General features: G+C 48.0%; 5 protein-coding genes across 5 annotated transcripts; 2 read left to right on the top strand and 3 right to left on the bottom strand.

The window, feature by feature from the left end:
* Positions 1-17: 17 nt before the first annotated feature.
* On the top strand, positions 18-2,108 carry EI90DRAFT_3147436 (T-complex protein 1; the record flags this gene model as incomplete). The annotated part of the gene is made up of 9 exons (XM_039065533.1): positions 18-48; positions 108-169; positions 221-300; positions 353-1,071; positions 1,126-1,306; positions 1,359-1,714; positions 1,753-1,853; positions 1,909-1,935; positions 1,995-2,108. The coding sequence occupies 9 exons, from the start codon at positions 18-20 to the stop codon at positions 2,106-2,108; spliced, it is 1,671 nt and encodes a 556-aa protein (XP_038909068.1).
* Positions 1,962-2,489, bottom strand: EI90DRAFT_290851 (uncharacterized protein). Its single transcript, XM_039054328.1, has one exon. The coding sequence runs from the start codon at positions 2,387-2,389 to the stop codon at positions 2,105-2,107; it is 285 nt and encodes a 94-aa protein (XP_038909067.1). The 5' UTR covers positions 2,390-2,489; the 3' UTR covers positions 1,962-2,104.
* Positions 2,490-2,505: 16 nt separating this feature from the next.
* On the bottom strand, positions 2,506-3,797 carry EI90DRAFT_2945421 (uncharacterized protein; the record flags this gene model as incomplete). The annotated part of the gene is made up of 2 exons (XM_039055324.1): positions 2,506-2,730; positions 2,790-3,797. 2 exons carry the CDS (start codon positions 3,795-3,797, stop codon positions 2,506-2,508), a joined length of 1,233 nt encoding a protein of 410 aa, XP_038909066.1.
* A 269-nt stretch (positions 3,798-4,066) lies between these two features.
* On the top strand, positions 4,067-5,144 carry EI90DRAFT_3147434 (Nucleotidylyl transferase; the record flags this gene model as incomplete). Its single annotated transcript, XM_039065532.1, has 4 exons — positions 4,067-4,302; positions 4,382-4,539; positions 4,604-4,692; positions 4,770-5,144. The coding sequence occupies 4 exons, from the start codon at positions 4,067-4,069 to the stop codon at positions 5,142-5,144; spliced, it is 858 nt and encodes a 285-aa protein (XP_038909065.1).
* A 6,064-nt stretch (positions 5,145-11,208) lies between these two features.
* EI90DRAFT_3134707 (uncharacterized protein) lies at positions 11,209-11,632 on the bottom strand (the record flags this gene model as incomplete). Its single annotated transcript, XM_039064684.1, has 3 exons — positions 11,209-11,277; positions 11,341-11,412; positions 11,483-11,632. The coding sequence occupies 3 exons, from the start codon at positions 11,630-11,632 to the stop codon at positions 11,209-11,211; spliced, it is 291 nt and encodes a 96-aa protein (XP_038909064.1).
* Positions 11,633-23,500: the final 11,868 nt, after the last annotated feature.

Raw genomic sequence — 23,500 nt, 5'->3', positions numbered from 1 at the left:
TCGCAGAATAGTTCACGATGAACGCCCAAACGCCGGTCTTTGTTATGAGTGCGTGTTTTCCGGGAATTTGGGAGAAAAATTATCCATACGCGTGTCTGGCTTGTTAGATACTGCGCCCGAACGGCAATCGGGACGCAAAGCACAGACATCGAATATCCAAGCTGGAAAGGTGAGCAACCCCCTAACCTGTGACTGAAACATTCCTGAGGTTCCTCACCAGGTTGTTGCCGATGTTATAAGAACATGTCTTGGACCAAAGGCTATGCTCAAGATGATACTTGATCCTATGGGTGGCATTCTGTGGGTTTGACTTTGCCAGAGCTGAACAACCACTCCTTACCAATGTGTTCAGTCTTACCAATGACGGGAACGCGATACTCCGTGAGATTGACGTTGCACATCCTGCCGCCAAGAATATGATCGATCTGAGCCGGACGCAGGATGAAGAAGTTGGAGATGGCACAACAAGCGTTATCATTCTGGCAGGAGAAATTCTCGCTCAGGCTCTTCCTCTTCTCGAAAGGAATATGCATCCCGTAGTCATCATATCTGCCTTTAACAAAGCACTCAAAGAAGGGCTAGACATTATTACCCGCGTTTCGGTCCCTATCGACACATCCAGCGACGCAGAGATGCTTAATCTGATCAAGACTTCAGTTGGAACGAAGTTCGTCGCAAGGTGGTCTTCCCTTATGTGCAATCTTGCTTTGCAGGCTGTACGGACAGTCATGCGCGACGATGATGGGATAAAAACGGTTGACATAAAGCGATATGCTCGTGTTGAGAAGGTTCCAGGAGGCGAAATCGAAGAAAGCAGAGTTATCCGTGGCGTAATGCTCAACAAGGACGTCACGCATCCAAGTATGCGAAGACGAATAGTTAATCCTCGCATCATACTTCTGGATTGTCCTCTTGAGTACAAGAAAGGCGAAAGTCAGACCAGCATGGAATTGTCGAAGGAGGAGGACTGGGCCCGAGCACAAGAGATCGAGGAGGAGCAGGTGCAGCAACTATGCCAAACCCTGATCTCCTTTAAGCCCGATCTCGTCATTACCGAAAAGGGCGTGTCAGGTAAATTCTTCAGCTAGTCCTTGCATGCTTGTTCCACACTCTGACCCATCGCAGACATTGCGCAGCATTACCTCTCGAGAGCTAGCGTGTCTGTCCTTCGTCGGGTCCGCAAATCCGACAACAACCGTATCGCTCGAGCTGTTGGAGGCACTATCGTGAATCGCGTTGAGGATCTCCGTGATTCAGATGTCGGGACAGGTTGTGGGCTCTTCTATGTAGACAAAATGGGTGATGAGTAAGCGGTGTCGCGGAAATGCACGTCCGATTCATTGATATCCCGATACCAGGTACTTCTCATTCATCACCGAGTGCTCTGCCCCTCGCGCATGTACCATTCTCCTCCGTGGCCCTTCGAAAGATATCCTCAATGAAGTGGACAGAAATCTCGCGGACGCTATGTCCGTCGCACGTAACGTTTTCTTCAATCCTCGTCTTGCTCCTGGAGGAGGCGCCACCGAGATGGCAGTGAGTGTAGGGTTGACAGCGAAAGCACGGACAATCGAAGGCGTCGAGGCTTGGGGCGTGAGAGCAATAGCGGACGCTATGGAAGTTATCCCACGAACACTGATACAGAATGCGGGCGGTAATGCCATCCGGGCGTTGACTGAGTTAAGAGTATGCGAAGCTTTCTCTCATTGGCGTTGTCATTATTCACATGAGCGGCACTTTCTATTCGAACAGGCAAAGCAGGCCGTTGGGGGCACATGTGGGGTATCGATGGTAATACAGGCAAACTTGTTGACATGAAAAAGTATGGACTCCTTGAATCTGCTAGTGTTAAGGTTGGTATACTTTCTTTGTTCGAAAACAAATAATCAATTTGTGCCGGTTACTCAGATCCAGACCCTTAAAACCGCCATCGAGGTTGATATTTTCTTGCTTTGGGATGTAAAACTTACTGAGTCCCCGTTACCTCTGATTAGGCTGCCCGCGTATTGCTCCGAGTAGATGATATTGTACAGGCTCGTCGACAGGACAAGGATCGTGCCGAGGGCGGGGGTGGACCGGCCCCAGAGACGGAAGGGATGGAATCCTAAATGTCGTAGCGCGCAATCAAATACAGACGTTTAATCCCTGAGGGAACACGCGTGTGTTTTAACCCGTACCGATTCTCCTGCAAGACGGAAATCGATGTGGAGTGCGAGGAAAAAAGCCGGACAGAAACGGGGGATCTAATGGCTAGTACACATAAATCGTAGCACAAGGATGGGTGAATGCATGCAATGATGGGTATAGTGAGTCGTGGAGGATTGAAAAGAAACAGACACAAGGATATGAGAAGACAATAGTTCAGACGTGAAAGAAGCAAATAAGGCATCTAAACTCGCACGGGTAGACTTTCATCTAACGTCGAGGATGTAAGGCTGCACGATGAAGTTATTGATAACTAAGGTTCATCAGACCCGATGCTCTGACCTGCACGAGAAGGATACCTCACCGCAATAACTTAAGTTGTACCCATTCAATGTTATTCGCATTGAAATCCACTCCTAGCTTCATCCACCACTCCTTCGCCCCGGAGCCTTGTCGGATGGCATCCTCGACAGCCTCCTCGATATCACATATGCGGTAATGAATAGGAAGGCCGCTATCATACCACCACTGGAGGACCTCCGGCCGATTGTGGCGTGTCGCACCGATCAACACGTCTTCATTGTACTAAGTAAAAAGTTTCAGGAGAAGTCAAAATTCTTATGAAAACTAAAGCCCTAACGCACCATCATTTGATACCCAGAATGCAGCCACCAAGTTAAAACATTAAGGCGTCCGTTCCGACTGGCGTGCTCGAGGGTTCCATTATCATAATTGACTTCGATACCTGAATGGAGCCACCAATCCAATACCTCCACCTGACCAGCCTTGCTTGCTAAGTCCATGACACGACCAACTTTAAGTGACAACCCTGACTGCTTCCACCATTCCAGCACATGGATGTGGCCTCGTGCGCTGGCATTCTCCAGCGCCGCCTCAGTATACTGCAGCGGAAGTGTACTTGAATGGCGTTTCCACCACTCGAGAACTTCGATCTGCCCATGGCGGCAGGCTTCATCAATACAATCGTCTCCGTAGTCTTTAGGTATTTCATGCTGCTCCTTCCACCATGTGAGGACTTCCGTCCGACCGGAGCACGAAGCACGGAAAGGGATGAGTCGTGAGTGAATACCGCCGTAGAGCCGATCGAACGAGGTGGGGTCGTGACTCTTCAAAAGATCGAGGATATGGGTGTAGCAAAGTCTGACGATCGCGTTGGCCCCCGTCGCGGTTAGGGCCGAGAAGTCAAATTTGGTACTCCCAACTAGGGCCGAAAGATCTGCAGAGGAAGCTCGATCCCATTCTTTTGGTGCTTTGAGGGATGTGACCGTTCCCACAGCTTTGGCTAGTTCCCAATCACCCATACAGTCCATGATGTCCGCAAGGAGTTCAGCAGGGAGCGTAGGCAACTTGGATGGCTTGGCTATGGGCGGTGGCGGAGGGTGTTCTGGAGCAACTTCTGGAGGGCCCGGGAAGGACTGAACAACAGGAGACGTAGAGTAGCTTTCTAGATCATGCTCAGCCAGCCTCTTAGCTAAATCAAGTGAGGAGCCATCGACAGGCAGGTGCCTTATCGACAGAAATAAGACGAGCTGATCCCTCGTGAGATTAGTGTAGGCGTCGACGACACTGCTGAGTAGAGATGCATGCGTAGTGGGCAGCTTTGGCTGTGGTTTCGTGGACAGAAAGCACATGAGTGGTGGTCAGCTGAAGAATGGGAATCGGGATCCCACGATCGTTCACATGCTTACCTCGGCCTCTTTGGTACCAGTCGACTCTTTTCTGGGACGAATCAGAGGCATGAGATGATCGTGAGCAGTAAGGTAAAAGGCATCAATACAATTGTTTTATCACGGGAGCCGTCAGGTGATGTGACCCGGCAACTTCCAGATCTGGATCCATTTCGCAAATCGACCCTGTTCCTTCACCGATCACCCTGTCAGCGATGTCTGGCGACGCAGAAATGAGCAACTACACATTCTTCACGCACAGACTCAAGCGACTTAGTGATCCCGATAAGACTCCTGTTGTTCTTGTAGCTTGTGGCTCCTTCTCCCCTATCACTTATGCACACATGCGAATGTTCGAAATGGCGCAAGATTATGTACGTCAGGAGACCGATTTTGAGGTCGTTGGTGGTTACATGTCGCCTGTCGGGGACGGCTACAAGAAGCCTGGTCTGCTCAATGCTTCCCGACGGTGGGTTTATCCCAACGATTGCCATTATTGGCTCATTGTTAATGTTCCTCCCGCCGGGACATCTTCCCGGTCATAATAGAGTCGAGATGTGTAGACTCGCTTGCGACCAGACCAGCAGGTGGTTGATGGTGGACGATTGGGAAGCGCTGCAAACGGAGTACCAACGCACAGCTCTTGTGCTTGACCACTTTGACCATGAAATTAACACAGTAAGGGGGGGAGTGGATGACATGGAGGGTGCGCTGAATTTTTCTGCTTTTGATCCACGCTACTGAGCATCTCCTTTGTCCCCAATGTTCAGGAGTGAAACATCAAGTTCGAGTCATGCTGCTCGCAGGGTCCGACCTAATTCACACAATGTCCGAGCCCGGCGTCTGGTCACCTGCAGACGTGTGTATTTCCCACCCCTGCGCGCGGCGTTTCTCTCGTTATAGAAATCATGCTAACCACGTTTTCTTCGACTCCAGCTTGAACATATTCTTGGACGCTATGGGTGTTTCATCATTGAACGAGCTGGTTCCGACGTCGACGAAGCTCTCGAATCTCTGAGCGCATGGCATGACAACATCTATGTGATTCGCCAGATGATTCAGAACGATGTTTCCTCCACCAAAATCCGCCTCTTCCTACGCCGTGGAATGAGTATCCAGTACCTACTGCCGGCCAGTGTGATCGAGTATATCGAACAGAATCGACTTTATCTCGACGAGAACCATCCTGGCCCGCTGCCCGCAAGTGCCCCCGATAAGGAGAGGAATGGCGAGAGGTCATCATCCAAGTTATCACCATCCACGTCGTCGTCACGGCCGCGTGCGCGCAGGGAGAGTGCTAGTGGGCTGTGACATCACACTCCCTCCGAGGGGGCAAGTAGCACTACCAACTCTCACAGTGCGACTGAGTCCCCTCGATAGACACAACCCGACATCTCAATTCGCGTGGCTGAGCCGATGTAGGCCGCAGTGTAATGAATAGGACTGGATGCCCAGACTTTGCAAACGCGTTCATTTTATGTTATTTATGCGGCTGGTTGACGTCACATCACCAGTACTGCCCAAAGTACCAACATAGTAACAGGGACCATATCTCCCATCATCCTATATTCGCCTAGCCACTAATGTCTTGCCTATTATGTCCTAGCTCCGCATGGTCACTTTGGCCCATGATTGGGTCGGAATTGCCACGTTGGGCACCCCGATAGAATATCTTATTCTTTCTCGTGATGTGGGCTCTAACATTTGTTGTTTTCGGTCTTTACTGTCCCGATCTGTGGTTGCGTCTAGACACCGTACAATTCGTTTCATGTAACATCGCCCTGCGATCTGGATTACAGGAATTGTGCTAATCAACGGTTGGCTATGGACAGACCTTTACAATTCAGCTGGAGAATGACATGCTAGGTGGAAGATGGCCGGAAGACTCGACATGCAATGAAAAGTTCGCCATTTGTGGTGGAGTCCGGACTAGAGAATAGCTTGACAAATTGGTGCAACCCACGCACGTGGCAAGGGCTTGGTGAATGGCTCGGAAACCCCTAACACACTCACTGCGTTTAGAGAAAGATTATCCGTAGCCGAATAGTACAGGGATATCTGTGATATTCTCTGTTATATTGCACACTAGAATGATCGCAGGATATGTCAGGAATAGTTCAGAACTCCCGCACACTGGGGCAGAGAATAGCACAGGGATTTCGCTGACCGGATTTGCGGGGCACCAGCTAGGTCCTGGCAGTATCCGTTACTGAATATTTCACAGAATATTGCACACGGAATAGAGGTCCGTTGCACGCACATACAAACGACTCTTAAATCCGACAATATTCGGTACTGCTCATTTTCCACTCATTTTCCGCATCCTCTTTGTGCTTCATACTTTTAGAGCAAATTCAGATAGTAGTGCTGTAAGAACAATAAATACACCCAATGGACTTCAAGGTCCTGAAGGCGATATGCTGTCCACCTCGCTGATGCGCAAAACTCCATCTGGTCCTCAGCTAGATCTCCACGGTAACGCAATCAGAACCAGCATTCTCAGCATGCCCACAACATCAGACTTGAAGCGATGGAACACTACTCCACTGGCCAAAGTAGCGATAGTCTTCCCATAGGGCAGATGACTCAATAAGTGCAGCTAAAATCCGCTAATAGTACCGCGGACACTCACCTGAACGGCTAGAAACGGTGTGAGAGGTAAGACAAAGAACAAGTGGCCTGCCAATGCATGTGTGAGTCGCATGCCCCATAACATGTAATGTGGGTCAGGCTTACTGATCTAGCCTTGAATGCCCAGGACTCGACATAGAAAGTATTGATGTGAAAACCCTCTACCATCGCCTTTGCCAGATGATGCTCCAACGCGACTCAGAGCAGATGGAGAGCCTGCCCTTACCCCAAACTGGTGGTTGGGGTTCAAGGCGCCAATAAGTGGTTAGTGAGGCGGTGAGGTGGTGAGAATTAGCTTAGGAACACCGGTACATGAAAGTGGACACACCTTTGCAAAACCGCTGATTCCTGGCACAAACAATTAAGATCCACATCAAAAAAGGAATGATTGATGAGAACAACGTCCGTGACGCCGCGGAGCAGTACTTCACCGCTCAAAGCCAAGTGGACCAGATCACAGTTCGACAATTCCTAAAAAAATATGCAAGCGCGAAGTGCAATTATGGTGCGATTGAGAGCAGTGCATTGCCTGATGATTGGTAATATTGATTAAGGTTCTCTGTGCTAGAAAGCCACCAGGAGGCATGAAGGGTTAGAGGGTAAGGTTGGTGCAAGTAAGGATGAGATGGAGTCGATTATCCTCATCAATCCGGAGCAAGCATCAGCTGTGGACGCGGACAAGAAAGACCTTCGGAGTAAGACTTTCACCACAAAACCAAACATCATTAAAACAAATATTAATAGTGAATAGGCCTGAGCTAGTGCTTGATGCAGGATAGAACACGGATTTTGCAGAAACAAGGAATAGGACAGAGGATAGTGCAGGCACGTGCTCAGCCCTGCTATATTCCTGGCAAATACCCAGGCATGATTTTGCACATCTTGTAAGTTAAACCGGTGCCTGCTCAGAGGCTTGGGATTTTTCAGGGAATAGCACAGGATAACACAGCTTGTGCATTATTACAGTGCAGAATAGTACATGGGATAATTTGGCTCTGAACACAGTGACTATGAGTTTGTTGGAAATTCGGTGGAGATATGGGGGAAATGGTGGATAACTTGTTGTTTAATGTTTTCATTTCACGAGACTAATCACGGGGCAACGATTGGACTCGGCCCAGCCAATGCTATGACTTCCCCTGGCTCGATCACCCCGATGCGCCTGTCTCAGCACTGCACTTGCCCCTTTGCCGCTTTCACGAGTTGCTGTGCGACCTGACCATTTGATGGACCCAGGGACTGTGCCTCAGTCGTACGCTGGGTTTTCTGGCGCAGATGTGTGAAGCGGACCACACCAGCAGAGGTACGTACTGAACTTCACTCATCACATCAACAAAAAATTGTTATGCTCCTGAGTGCTCTGGAGTATCGAGAGCACTGGGAGAATCAGGAGGAGATTGGCCGGTCCAGGAACAGCCCATTTCCTCTGGAGTTGGCTAGGTACTCCAGGGCACTCCCAGGAGGGCCTGGAGCATTGCTTTGTGCACAAACATATCCAGTAAATACAATTTAAATGCTTCAAAGTGTATAGGGGTGAGAAGCTTCTGGGAGCTCCTGGAGCATTTGAAAATGAAAAGGAAAAAAAGAGGGAAGATCCCCCATGAATACCTCCTACCACAAGACTAACACAACAAGACACTGCTTAACATTTAGATCAAACACTATACTATATATCAAGGACACTGAGACTCACCAATACACAATCAAAATTTATGGCCTGATATATGATTAATCTGGCAACTTAATCACTTTCAGGCTGGCAGAATATGGGGGAGGGGAAAATGGGGGAGAATGAGGGGGGGAAATGAGGGGGAAATGAGGGGGAGAATGAGGGGGGGGAATGAGGGGGGGAATGAGGGGGGGAATGAGGGGGAATGAGGGGGGGATATAGAGGGAAATGAGGAAAATTTGAAAAATAGGGACTTCTAAAAAGTTGAAAAAAATAATTAGGGAAAAAATCAAAAAAATTCAGGAACTGTAGTGCCTTTGAAGTGCTTTCAGGATATATAATTATTTGCAAAATTGAGGAAGAAATGATGGAGAAAAATGGAAAATACTTTCGGAGACCCGAGAAATAATGAGAACTGAATTGATGGGAAAGTCTGAAAATTGAATAGGGAAGTGAGGGGAAGCCTTGTAGCATTGTTATTTTCTGCTGTTCTAATTTTTCCTGATTGTTCTTGGTCTCACTCCCAGCTACTACTGGATACTCCTGGATACTCCTGGAAGCTCCTGGGAGGGTCCAGGAGCAGCTAATGGAAAATACTTTTGGAGACCCAAGAACTGAATTGATGGGAAAGTCTGAAAATTGAATAGGAAAGTGAGGGGAAGCCTTGTAGCATTGTTATTTTCTGCTGTTCTGATTTTTCCCGATTCTTCTTGGTCTCATTCCCAGCTGCTCCTCAATACTCCTGGAAGCTCCTGAAAGGTCCTGGGAGGGTCCAGGAGCAGCTGGGAGTGAGACCAAGAACAATCAGGAAAAATCAGAACAGCAGAAAATAACAATGCTTACAAGGCTTCCCCTCACTTTCCTATTCAATTTTCAGACTTTCCCATCAATTCAGTTCTCATTATTTCTTGGGTCTCCAAAAGTATTTTCCATTTTTCTCCATCATTTCTTCCTCAATTTTGCAAATAATTATATGTCCTGAAAGCACTTTAAAGGCACTATAGTTCCTGATTTTTTTTTTGATTTTTTCCTGAAAATTTTTTTTTCAACTTTTTAGAGACCAAAATTTTCCTCCCACTGCTCCTGGCACATTACATACTCCTCACCACTCCCAGCTGCTCCTGAACCCCCTCCCAGGAGAACACTATTGGCTCCAGGAGTGCCCAATCTGCTGTTTTGTCTCCCACATGCTCCAGCCACTCTTGATGCTCCGGAGCATAATGGACTTTTGCTGATGCATGAGAGTGCTCATGATGATTCAGGCCATGCTTATAAAAAGGGCTTTCACAGTGCCCCCTTTTTCCTTCCTTATCACCTGAATCTCTCACGACTCTCGTGGTGAGTACAAGGCCAACTTGCTGCTGTTCTTTCAAACTCACTCTCATGATTTTGCTGCTGCTGCCTCCCTGTTTCCCTTGCTGCGCTTCCCCCCTCAACTCGTGCATATCCACTGCTGCAGTCTCACACTAGTTTTCGCCTCTCCCACCCCCTCACCTTTCACCACCGATTACTTCGTTTCTGATCTTGCGTGTATCTGTTTCCATATCTTTTTCTGGTTTCTAACTGTTCCAGAGTTTGCATGTATTACTATGATCCATTGTTCTACTTTCTTGTGTATTTCTGTTGTTTTGTCTGGAACTTCTTTGTACTTGTAGCCGGATCACACATGTCTTGCGCCGCTTGCTTGCTGGCAATACATTCTGGGCCTCCTGGGCCGTCTCCCGCTACGACCTCAGTCAACCCTGATTAGATGGTAGAAAACCTACAAAACCCCTCTGAGATTATTAGAATACCAACTTGGTTTACATCGGGAAGTTGTGTAGCAGTTATTGATAGCAGTTATTCTGGGGCGCTTTGAGGTGTTGGGGGTGTTTTGCCCTTCTTATTCAACTTAAAACTCCCTTTGTACAATGATGTTGCCACTCAGGAATGTTGCATATATAAGAAGGGATTTCTTAGACTCTTCTCCCTCAGATCTTTTGTCAGAGTCTGAGGTGAGAACGATCTCTATATCATCTTCTTTATAATTCATGTATAACTCCAGACTCCTTCCCAGTCGCTCACATGATTTCTCTGAGGTTTAGCTGCAACTTACATTGCCTCCAAAATCTGTCGAGCAACTGGTACAACTTGCAACACATGATGTTCCTATGCTAAGTTGTAATGAGTTGTACATAGGTTGCGGAATATAATTTTTAGTGTTTGTGCATGTGGTCACTGCACCCAACCCAACCCATGGAGACTAAGGGAGCACATCCAAGGTTGTGAAGTCAATATCTGGGTGTGCATGAAGGTTAACAGTTTATATATTACTTGGTTACCAGTCACTTGTTTGTGCCTGGTGGTATAAGTGGTACAGTGTTAGCTGAGGCTGTGCAGTTTTTTTAAGTGGCACATGTTTGATTCTCACTTAGGAAAACTTTTTTTGGGCCCTCCCATGGAATAATTGTGTGAAACTAGTTGAACTGCCTTTGGCTGGTTGCAAACCTGATGAGTGCAACCGAAAATTAAAATGCGGGTATTACAACACAGTACTATACACCAATTCAAATCAAAGAAACAACTTTGGCAGACAGTGTAGACTCAAAAACTTCAATCGTTGTCTTTGACTCCTGCTATCTCGGAAGGAATAAGCCAGGGGGAAAAGGCAAGGGTGATGGAATTCCCTCAGAGTGAGACTGTATCTAAAAACACGGAAATGAAACTCAGATACATACTGGGAACAGGGCACTGCCTTCTCCCTTTTGCTCCATCCCAGTTGTTGTTGAGGTACACATCAGGGTTTAAGGCCATCTGCATGTCCAATGGACATTGCTGTGCAGTCTCTTGCTCACAAGTCAAATCTGCAGCACTGAAGATGAGTGATTCTTGTGTACATAGATACTGCCTGAGTGAGGCAAGCAGAGACAATGTGAAAGTTGCCAGAGAATCTGAAAGTCATGAAATCAACCAATGAGAGCATGAAGTCAAAGCCCAGCGAGAAGTCGGGCAGCATTGGTGAAAGTGAAGAGTCGGACAAAGGGGTGACACAGCATGCAAACTGATGAGTTGGTACATATACATAAGGAGACCCAATTAAGGCTCTGTCGTTGATGACATCGAAGTGTGTTTGTCAGATATAGCCAGAAAGTGGTTAGTTGTCACCTGGGTTAAAATGACAGATGAAGATGGTGAGGGGGTGTGTCACTTGCCAAAGTGGTTGCTCACAGTGAGAGTGGTAGATGCCACCGATGTGAGGTGAGTGTGGGATTTCTCATGCTGTCGCTGGATTTCCTGTAGCTGTTGACTTTCAACATGACATCAGAGCGATGTCAAGAGGTCAAAGTCCACAGTGGGGCAAGAATGCCACCAATGTGCTGTGAATGAAGGCAATCTGAATGTTGTCAAGCACTCTAAATGGCCAGAAAGTGCCTATTGAAACATGGAAATGATTGGCAGATGAAGACTGGAGCTGAGATGCCTGCAGAAGTGTCGGCCAAGTGTGGTATGCAAGCCACATTGTGTCTGATCTGAAGCACCATTTCCGGAGCGATGTCATTACAACAGAAACCTGTCTAAGACCATGATAAAGCCAGCGAATGAGGTGGAATATGGCTACAATGTGCCAGGGAGCCAATTCACCAGTTAACCAGTGATGCACTGAACATCACCAGTCAAAGTTGAGATGAAGTTGTCAATGGAGTGATGGTATCAATGATGCTGATAGGATGATGTAAGGTACACTGGGGCGTATAAAAGGCCTAAGGGGGAGAAGAAACAGAGATGCAAGCAAGTTAGAACCCTCAGCACCAATTAGGTAAGATAGAGCAGCCAATCAAAATGGTTCAAAACCTGGCTTCAGGGTAAACCAAGCCAATCAGATCTCGTAAAAGACCGACCATGATTATTTATATGTTAGATGGTTGTTTTCTGTACACTAAGGAGTGGAGGGTATGAAAAAAAAAAGTTTTTCTAAGTGAGAATTGAACATGTGCCACTTAAAAAAACCACATAGCCTCAGCTAATGCTGTACCACTCATGCCACTGGGCACAAACAAGTGACTGGTAACCAAGTAATATATAAACTGTTAACCTTTGTGCACACCCAGATATTGACTTCACAACCTTGGATGTGCTCCCTTAGTCTCCATGGGTTGGGTTGGGTGCAATGACTGCATGTGTAAACACTAAAAATTATATTCCACAACCTATGTACAACTCATTACAACTTAGCATGGGAACATCACATGTTGCAAGTTGTACCAGTTGCTTGACAGATTTTGGAGGCAACGTAAGTTGTGGCTAAACCTTGGAGAAATCATGTGAGCAACTGGGAAGGAGTCTGGTATAACTCTTGTTGCAGTCTAATGCGACATAGGTATTTACAATTAGATCTCTTGTCAGAGTCAGAGTCTAATGTGACATAGACTAATTCTAATAGAGATGAGCACATGTTGGAAAACACTGTGGAAGTGTTGTAACCTGTTACAATTAAATTACACCTCTCAATGGCATGTGCCGGAAAACACGGAATTTTGTTTTAATGCATTACTTAAGAGCTCTCAATGCATTTCAATGCCTTATTGATCCATTCCAACACTTTAATAATCTGTTCCAACACTTTGTTAGTCTGTTCCTGAAGAAATTGCATGTTGCCTTCCTGGACTTACTCCATGATATCCAAATGATATAAACCAGGTGACTGGACAAATGACATAAAATGGACAAGCCTGGTATCGAACCCAAGACCTCTAGCATGCATCCATACACTACTCGCCTGTTATGCCAGGGAGGTTACTCCATCCCATATTCCAACAGTTCCAATGCTCAATGCAAAAATCAAATTGTAAATACTCAGCTTGTACTCAGCCATGCTGTAAACATCCCTGTTCACAAATGCATGGACACACTTCCCCTTCACTGCCAACCACAGCTGCAGCAACTGTACACTCACATTTCCATACCCTGTACTTCCAAGCCATATGGGAGTCCCCCATACTCAGGTGAACACATGTTCCATGATCCATTGTGAAAGGTCAGTTGTGGTTCCGACCTGTAAGGCCAGTTGGGGTGCTGGCCTTGGTGACTCCTCAATCCTCAGGCTGTCGAGAACATAGACTGTATGGAGCTAGTATTCGACAGGGGGGAGGAGAAGAGCTAAGCTCCTTTTCCTGACCCCAGATGCTATATATGTACATTCAGGTGTTTTACATTGTTTATTATGAGAAATAATAAAGAATAAGAAATGCGTGCAAAGTGCACAAGATCCAGTCCCTGTCCATCCCTTACATGACCTTAGTGTTGACTCCTGCTATCCTCAAGCTGTCAGGAAGTAGGCAGTATAGAGCTTTATTTCTAACAGGGGAGGGGAAGAGTGAAAACCTGTTTCACCCTTCCCCACATTTTATATACATTGTTTACATTGAGGAATAAAAAGTAATAATCAATGAATAAAGATAGCGTGCACAGCATGCATCACCACCCTGAAACCCATCCCTTCCTCACACATTGCCACAAATTACTTCACTTGCTTCACATCAATGACATCTACCTACTTGATGGTCAAGCCACTCTCACAGCGAATGACCACTTCAGCAAGTAACAACCTGTCAGAAGATGGGCAGGTTTCTGTCTGAGTCGGGGTTGGAGGTGTTGGCAGAGGTCTGTTGGAGCATGCACACATGGATGTGTGGGTGAAAATTAGCAGTGTGTCTGGAAGCACTGTTGAAGGTTAGCAGAGTGGGATCGCGGCCTCAGCAACTCAAGGGGAGTGCTGTGCCCTGAGCTTGACATCTGGGGGAGATCCCTTATTTATGGACTGACACTCACAGCAAACTTCAAACAAGACTTGTGGGTGGAGTGGGCTTGTAGGAGGAGCATGGACTCTGCAAGCATGGACTCAGAGGGTGGGAAGCCCCCTTTGCAGAAGGAGGGACTCAGTGTCAGGGCACACCCACCTAACCGGGGTCCATCCAGGTCCACCCGGCCCCACCTCACCTGCTGCCCTGCTACCCATCCCTCTCCCTCCTCCTTTCTCCCTTTTCTCTCTTTCTTCCCTTTCCTTTGTTTCATTCTTCCCATCACTCTCTTCCTGTTTATTCCTTCTATTTACATGGACCACTTTCCCTTGTATCAATGTACTGTTGACCTGTCTGGCCCAGGCACCTCAGATGACTTCCCACTGTGCCCAGCATGTGCACTGTAGGTGGGCACAGCTGGTACTGCACAAACAAACTGAATATCACAATTTCCCCATCCCAGCACATCCCCACTTCACGAAACACATCACACATGTCCTCATATACTATCCCTACCCTTCCATGATTCTTTCCTATTTTTCCAGACACATTCCCAGTCCCCACAGACCAAATTCCCATGTCCACCCAGCAGCATGGCCACACTCAGATTGGATTTCACTTATCTCAGCAACCACTGCACCGATTTGGATGATATTGGTACCATTGGAAACACGTCATTTAGGAGTATTAGGATCCATGATTAGCGGGAGTTCATTGGTGATGGATAGAGTTGGGTATTTTTGGTTGGATACCATTTATTGCTTTATTGTTTTCTTGATTATTGTTTTCCCTCCCATTTTCCAATATTGATTGTTGCCCATATGGTCCACCTAAGCACATTGGATATTTTTCATCATTTTTTCCAGATCATTTCTCATATATACCTGTACATGAGGATGTATCTACTTTTTCCTTTGGATTAGAAACCACTGAGTTTGCCCCTCCCAAGCTAGTAGGGAGTAGTACGACACAGAAGACAACTAAGAAGACCTCTGGATCAGTCCTCACCTTAGTGTCACCCAGAGAGGTGGGGTGAGAGATTGATTGGAGTACACCATGCACTGTACCACACCGGACCATACCATATTACCATTACCCCCTTTCCCTGACCTGTTGGATACCAATCCAGTCCCCATCCTTTCCTGTTTGCCTGCTGGGTTAGATCCCTAGCCTGCTTACAGCGCCTGCAGCAGATGCTCTCAGGATCCCCCATGGGACACCCAGATGGCTGCAGCTGTCTCTGAGGATGATGTGGCACCTGTCATGTGACCCAAGCCACATGTACATAAATGTACCTGAAGTGGGAACTGAAGAAGTAACCTTCTTCTCACCTTTTCCACTTCAGGTAAGTAGTATAGTTTTCCCCCTTTAATAACAATTCACCTTTTCCACTTCAGTCTGAGTGGCCAGGGACTGCTGCCCCACCTCGGGCCTGCCAGTACGCATGCCTGCTTCGCACCCTGGACCCCCTCTACCCCGGATGCATCCCTGACACTGATTGGTCTTGTTGCTGTAGATTGGTTTAGTGAGTGCAGGTGGGCTCCACTCAGTATGTGGGGGGGTGGAGGGGTTACAGGAGGGAGGGGTTCTGGGTCCAGTTGCACTCCTATTGCAGCAAGGCAGTCTGCCTCTTTGTTTCTGAGGGTCCCTGCATGGCCTTTTAGCCATTCAAATGAGGTGGGGGTAGGTCTGGATCTCAGTGCACTTATGGTCAGTTTAGTAATATATCTGTTTTTTGTGAATGTGTAGTCTGAATTCTTGAGGGATTCAAGGTTGCTGCAAAGGGTGTTTATGCACCATTTCAAGTTGGATTTGATGTGGAGGTTGGATGATAAGGGTACAAAGGTGGTGGCATGGTGAATGGCAAGCATTTCTGCTGTGTTGTTGGTTTGTGGGTAGCGGGGATTGTGTCAGGGGATGACTCCTGGGTCCCCATGACCCTCCCCTATGGTCCACAGCCTCAGGTGTAACCAGCCCTATCCAGGGCACAATCTACTGTGGGTCAGAGATGAGAAGGAAGTTAACTTCTCATCTTCCCACAGTGGCCACAATATATCGAAAACTTCTGGAGACATCTGGAAGTTACATGAGACCCAAGACCCGGGGCCTGGGGCATCCAGCTGCACAGAGCGTCTGGCACAGGGAGCATGCAGGAAGTGCAATGGCCAGGTGTGGGCATGGGTGTGGGTGCAAGTGCAGGTGTGGATGTGGGTATGGGCTAGGTCAGGGTGTATGCCCTGACACATGGGAATTTCTGTTCATTCAATTCCTTTTTCCCTCAGTTCTCTTTCGCATATTTGCTTGAGACTGAGTTGCCACGCTTTACTAATCTGCACTCACATCTGAGGTGGGGGGCCTGTTGGGTGACCTGTCTAGGACTTTTTGGGGCTTGATGAGGTGGATCACTTCATTTCTGTCATGTAAGTTCAGGACATTTTTGCCACCTTGGGTTTTCGGTTTGTTCAGTTGATCCATACTGATTGGGGGAGGGCTATCTGAATTCCATGTGAATTCATGGATTCCTCTGTTTAGGCATTTTTCTATGTCTTTTGGCATTCCCTGGGCCCGGGTGTCAGAGTACAGCCTGGTTAAGTCCGGACTGCTTACACACAACTGATGACACACTTGCCCCAGACTGGCATTACCCACACAGCCTGATCATCATCTGTCAGGGCACAGTCCCCGACCCCACACACCCTCAGGTACCCTTCCCCCATTTTCTCCTATTTTTCCCTTCACTGTTCCACATTCCCGCATGCATGCAGACCTGTGGGAACGTTCTGGGCGAGTTACTCACCCAGAAACCATCACAGCCACAACCATGGGAACTTTCTGGGCGAGCAGCTCACCCAGAATCTTCCCATGGGGGGGGTGCCAATTATGGAAAGTCAGAAAAGAGCCGAAAACTGTATAGTTCCCAACTCCCATTTCTAGTGGCTTCACAGGAGGTTGAGAAGGTTACCTTTCTTCTCAACTCATTTCCTGTGAAGGCTGGGGCTAGCCCCCTCAGTGAGTTTGAGGATCTTGGACTGGGACTAGACACCCCAGCAACTAGGAGGATCTCCCTGGCCCTGTCACGGAACGAGGGCTGGACCCTGACATCATCCCCAGACTGGCACAGACATTTGTTATATTTCCTTCTGTAGAGCGGCCCCGCTTTGCCGGGCATACTGACTTTATCATTCCCTGGGTAGCGAGTGAGGAAGATAACTGTAATGGTTAAGCCGTAACCCCAAATGGACATCTCACATGTCTTGCCTATTTCAGTTCCATCTCAATTCATGTAGCTTTGCAACTACCTGTATGATTCGGATGTCTCTTGTGAGGTCTCAGTGGGTAGCTCAGCACACAGAGCCATAAGTGATACAATGGTGTGTATTTTACGGTAGTGTGTAAGCAGTTAACTGGAGGTTACCGCTTACCCACGTGATTATAAGTATCTTTTAATTACATATGGCTTGGGGTTTGGGGCTATTGCCCTGACATTCTCCCCCCTTGCATTGCATTTGCAATGCATACAAGGTTAATGATGAAGAGAATAAAAATTTAAAAATTGAGTTACATTGAGTTTGAAATTATCAATGAGTGTTTTATTGTCGCCACTTTAAAGTGGGTGATTTGTACATGTTGGTGAAAAAATTAAGGGAATAAATGAGTGTGGGGCCATCACTTTGAAGTGAACAGCGATACATGGGTATCGCAGAGAGGAAAGTAATGGAGTTTTTCGAAAATGAATTTCAACCCAAAGGTTGTATGTCTTTGGTGTTCCTCACTTGTTCCGTGAGGATTTGTGTGTAAATGGTGTTTTTACACACAAGCGGTGGTGGATGTGGGTTTTTTTTTTGACGAAGTAGAGATTTCCGCAATTGTTACTTGCAGTTCCTTGAGTTGGGGGAAGGTGTTTTCATGGGCACCTCAATGGTGTATTACCATGTCACTTTCCCTTTCCTCAAGGGTAGAGTTATTGCCCTGGAGGAGGGTTTTCCTCCGGGTTGTTCATCTGGACATCCGATTGCTGCATCGGATGCGATGACGTAGCCTGGGCTACATTGTTGAGCTGTGGGCTCGACGAAGTGGGTGCTCCCTGGGTGGGAGCGGGTTGTTGCGTTCCTGAGCTACTTGGCTCAGGTGTAGAGTACAGTAGGTCTACTGTTCTTCCCATGGGGAAGGGTGGTCACTGGCCTGGTTGTCCAGTGCAGAGACTTGCATCTCTTTCTCGGTATTTGGAAGCTTTCGCTTCCTGCTCTGCAGTTCTTGTGGCGCGTTCCTCAGGAGTCCTGAGTAGTTTGAACTGGGACTTTATATAGGCAGCTTTGCCTAGACTTTCCCAGGAGATTTTTCCCTTGTTCTCCAGGGAATTGTACTCCTCTGTGAGTCTTGCAATACTCAGGAGTCCCAAGAAGTATTTCTCGGTTTCCTTCACTTTTTCGCGAAGGACTCTATGTACCTTGCTGCTTTTGAAGGGGGCTTCGGCCTGTTCGTACCAGTGTACAAATTCTTTTCCACTCATGCTTGTCCACAAAGTGTATGCAGTGTTGTGCACCACCCCTGACCCTGCTATTCTCCTCATGGGGAAGTTGGGGTTGATTGTTATGTTGACTGGAGCTTCGACTTTGCTGAACTCATTGAGTTTGGCGGTCTCGTATAGCATGTGGACACTTCCCTGCAGGGTAGCTTGCCCATAGGGTGCTGAGGTACTCAGTGGCCCGCCACCTCTGGCTGTTACAGGAATGGGTTCCGGGGAACCCAACCTGAACCGTTCGGCTCACTAATGGAGGTGGCTGCATAGCCATCAGAGGGAGAGCAGAATGGGATGAGTGTCTGGAAGTACAACCTGTGGGTTGGCCAATGGTAACTTGGCGCTCCTGGGAGTGTACCGGTAGTGAGTATGACGTGGGCTCCTTGAGGGAGCCACCTGGCTGTCTGCTAACGGGGACTTGGCACTCCTGGGAGCGTGCCGGTAGCAGGTGTGCTGGGAGTGGTTGGCTAGTGGTGACTTGGCGCTCAATGGAGCGTACTGGTAGCATGGGATACTGGGACTCCCAAAGGGAGTCACCCAGTTGGTGGCTATCAGTGACTTGGCGCTCACGGGAGCGTACCGGTAGCAGGAGTTGTTGGGGAAAGCGGGCTGGTGGACCAGTGCACAGTAGTGGGTGACCATGGGAAGTGGGACCCGTGGGTGTGTGGCCAGGCATCCTGGAGCTGCCTGGACCATATCCCTCTCCTAAGGAGGTGGGATAGGCTACAGTTCCTGATAGGGAACTTCTGGTTGGATGGGAGTGACTGCTCAACCACCCGGTGGACTGGTGGGAGTGGGCAGCAGGAGGTTGGGCGTGGGAATGCCCTCCTCGTTGCGGTTTTGTCATGGAGAGGATGAATAGGGAGGTGGACATGGTTCCGAGGTTACAGGTTGAGTTTACAGTGGTGGCACAATGGTGAGGATGTTACAATTGCGGTACAAGGTTTGTGGGTTATGTATTCGATAATAAGAAAACATTTTCGGCATCTGCCTTACACATCATATGACTTCTAACTATCTAATATAAAAGTTATAATGGTCAAGGGAAGTCCCTTGAAACTCAACAAATCCCCCAGCCAGCACCAAAACCCGGTGGGAAAGCTTGGCATGGGGTTTGATGGAGAAGTAAAATGGGGGGAGGCCCTGGGTCCACCCATGGACCATAAGATTCTAGTCTATTTCCATAACATTGGCAGTGGTCCCTGTTTTGGGGTCTGCCGTCGGTTGCCTACTGCTCTCCCTCTTCCCCTCGACATGGGTTTGCCCTTCTGAGGGTGGGCCCTTATGCAACCTGGACAGGGTTGCCTGCCCATGGGGTGGCAGGATAGTCGGTGCCCCGGCACCGTATCCCCTCCCCCTGACCTGGGAGGCCCCTGTCATGATGGGTTTGGCAGCGAGGTCTGTGTCAGGGCTCGGTCCTTGATCAGGGACAGCCCGACCTCAGGCCTAGGTGTGTGCGATGTTCCGGGTGGTTGGGCGCTAGACCCTGTCCTCAGCTCCTCAAACTCACTGAAGGGACTAAGCGGGGATTGAGTTGTCATGTATTACAGAGGGTAACTACAACTTGCCTAAGCGGGGATTGAGTTGAGAAGAAGGGTAAGTTTCCCTATTCCCCGCTTGGCTACTATAAAAGGAAGTGTACTGTACAGTTCGTAACGTGACTCTGGGTAGAAGCCGAGCATGTTCCCGCGACTCGGAAAAGGTGTCACGTGGGTTAAGGCGAGTTGCTCGCCTTGACCCACGTGATTTTTCCTGTGGGCTCACATGTGGGCTGAAGTTGTGAGAGATATGTAGGGATGGGGAGGTCTGGGAAGGTGGTTCTGGGGTGTGGTTGGGTGCCCTGACAGTGGGGTCAGGGGCCGATCCCTGACAGTCTGCCAGTGCACATGCCTCTTTGAGCTCATGTTTTAGTAATTTGATCTCCCTCTTTTGGAGATCGACTTCTCTCTCTGTGTCTTTCAGAGAGGTGAAGATGCCCTCAGCATCTCTTCATGCTCTGTTGTATTCGCGCCTCCAATGGGCACAATTATTGCAGGCATCATCTGATGCCCTCGAGTTATCAGACCGTGCCCATTTGGACAGTCTGGATGAGGAGCCACTGTCACTCCCTCGTCTCCCTCCTATGAGGGACTTCATCTCTTTCAGCTCCTGGCGGAGCTGACCTGTCTGAGCAGCTACTGCTGATGCGATAGCTGATTCCCAGCCTGCATTTGGCTGAGGTGTTGTTGGACCTGGGCCAAATTGGCTGATCCAGGGGTTGATCTGGCCAGGGAAGTTCCCTGGGGAGTATGCCTGGGGCTGCAGCAGCAAATGCTGCCCCTGGAATGGCGCTTGTTGTGCCATTGGTGCAGTTTGCACTGCATATGGTTGGAAGCCCCTTTGGGGAGGCTGGGGGTATGCGGTGCCTGTTGGCAACATGGATGGTTGTTGGTTTGCAGCACTCATTTGTGCTGTGTGCATCGTGTAGTCCATGGTGCTTATCTGCGCCTGGTGTTGTTGTTGTTCTGGGGAGCCTTGCTCCCTGGGTTGTCATATCTCGATGTCCAGCAGCTTGTTCAGGTCAAATCGAGGGTTGCCTCCCCCCGAGAATGACATTTTCATCGTTTTGTTTCTTGTGGTGGTGGGAGGAGTTTAGGTTCTTGCATGCATGGGATTCGCTGCAAGTGTGTGTGGTTTTACATGTGAGCCTGTGGTTCACGTGATCTAGGTAGGTTACTCCTAGCCCATGTGATGTCTAGCACATGGTGTGGCTGTCCAGGTGAGTTGCTCGCCCAGAATTTTCCCACACTCTTGGCTGTGGGCAATCGCCCCTTGGCTTTACTTCTTCTGCCTCCATTTTTGGGGGCATAGTGATGCTGAGAGTTCCCTATCTTCTTTGATAGGGAGGTTTTCTGGTTCCCTCACATTTTGTAATGTGAGGTACTTGTCCATGTGGACAAGGTTGTTGTAATGGGTCTATCACCACTAGACTCAAGACAGAAGAGAGGGGGAGGGTTGGGGTGGTTGCATGCACAGGTTTTTGACTTGGAGTGGATTCCACTACTCCTCACTGTCTAGCTAACTATACAGCTGGTCACGGTATCACGGAAGAGTCCGGTAATGACAAATAAGGAAAGAACAATGAGAAGGGGAAACATCAGGTGGAAATGGAGTCAGAAAAATCGGAAAAATAAGAAATGTGTAGGAGGGAACATTGGCTAAGGGTGGTAGAATCACGGGATTTGGCTTGTTTATGGTACACCAGCAAATCCCCGTTACATCGTTGCAATTTCCTAGGGGTTCCCATGTGGTGTCCCCTAGCTCCCATTTAACCTTAAACCAGAGTTCATTGTGAACCCATGCATGGTATAAGATTTTGTGAACTACTGCTTCACAATTGGGGTCTTCCCTGAAATCATAAAATATGTTTACTTCCCTATTTGGGAAGATTTCTTGGTCATTCGGCTCGTGAGGCACAAGCTGGGATACATGGAATCTTGGGTGGATTCCGCATTGTTCAAGTTGTGGTGGCAACTTGAGGATGTAGTTTGACATATCTGGAAATGTTTCCAGAATTTCATAAGGCCCTATATACAGGGGCTTTAGTTTGCCTGCCCTCCCTTTGGGTAGGTTCAGCTTATCCATGGATAAGTATGCAAGCTTGCCTTTTCTCAAAGGTGGGTCCGGGCGTCTTTTCTTATTCGCCTGGATTGTTTGAGCAGCGCAATTGTGTATTATCATGTTGTGTGCTGCCATGAGGTTTTCCTTTGCCTTTTGGGCAAAGTCATTCACTCCCGGGTAGTCCGAGGGTGGTGCTGTTAGGCACATCTTTGGCATGTGGCCATAGATTAATTCAAATGGGGCAAATCCTGTCGATGTGTTCGAGCTTGCATTGATTGCGAATTCTGCCATCGACAGCTTCGCTGCCCAGTCGTGTTGATCTGGTCTGACCATCATGTGTAGTATCTGTACTACTTTTTGTATCATTCTTTCCACTTGGCCATCACCTTGCAGGTGGAATGCAGTTGTGAATTTCAACTGCACACCGAGTATTCAGTGTAATTTGTGCCAAAATTTTGACATGAATTTCGAGTCTCGATCTGATATGATCGAGTGTGGTAGACTGTGAAGTCTTACAACTTCATGAAGGAATATGAACGCTAGTTCTAATGCGTTTGTTGTTGTTTTTATTGGAATTAGGTGGACATTGGATGTCAACCTGCAGATGATTACCCAGAGGTAATCATATCCCAAGCTTGTTGGGAATGGACCTGTGAAGTCCATGGCTATTGACGACCACGGTGTTTCTGGGGTCGGGAGTGGGTGAAGCAGTCCAGGATTTCTCCTGGTGCTTTTCTTTGTTGTTTGGCAAGTTCCACAAGACCTGCAGAACTTGTGGGTGTCCTTCCTCATCGACTTCCACCAGAAGTATCGATGGAGGGTTTCCACTGTTTTCTTGGATCCTAAGTGTCCAAGTGTTTCATGGATGTTTTCGAAGATTATTCCTTGAATGGACTTCCTTTCGTAGTTTCCTTTTGGGACTACTATTTGGGTCGTCCCTCCTTCTCCAAGTCAGGTTATCAGCCCATCTTTTATGGAGAAGTTTTTGAAATTCCCCAGGTTCTCTAGGATTTCCCGGTGGATCTGGCTTTGCGAGTATCCAGATTTTATTGCCTCAATGAGGTCTTTTCCTTTGAATTGTTTTTGAAGGTTCTCTTCTGGAATTATGATTTCTTCCAGGTTTTGGGTGCTCCCCCTTGTCAGGGGATGACTCCTGGGTCCCTGTGACCCTCCCCTATGGTCCACAGCCCTATGGTGTAACCAGCCCTATCCAGGGCACAACCTACTGTGGGTAAGAAGATGATATAAATGAAGGGCAAGTATGTACAACTAGGTTCAGCAAGACTTCTGGATTGAGCACAGTAGAAGAGTTTTCAGGAAGAGCACCCAGCAGATTGCTGGGACCAGGAGTCGAGCTTGCGGACATATTTAGATCCAAGAAAGACATGATCTGCTCCGGAAGTTGTGTGTTGTTGGAACTGGTCAAACTGTCACAAACCTCTCGGCGCTAACGAGTGTGGGAATGGAATGG

Source organism: Cantharellus anzutake (assembly GCF_015039405.1).
Source record: "Cantharellus anzutake strain C23 chromosome Unknown EI90scaffold_123, whole genome shotgun sequence".
Taxonomy (NCBI): domain Eukaryota; kingdom Fungi; phylum Basidiomycota; class Agaricomycetes; order Cantharellales; family Hydnaceae; genus Cantharellus; species Cantharellus anzutake.
This window is presented reverse-complemented; position numbering and strand designations above follow the sequence as displayed.

Bases quoted from the DNA above. Each gene is read 5' to 3' on its own strand.
- EI90DRAFT_290851 (XM_039054328.1), bottom strand. From the start codon at position 2,389: ATGCCTTATTTGCTTCTTTCACGTCTGAACTATTGTCTTCTCATATCC.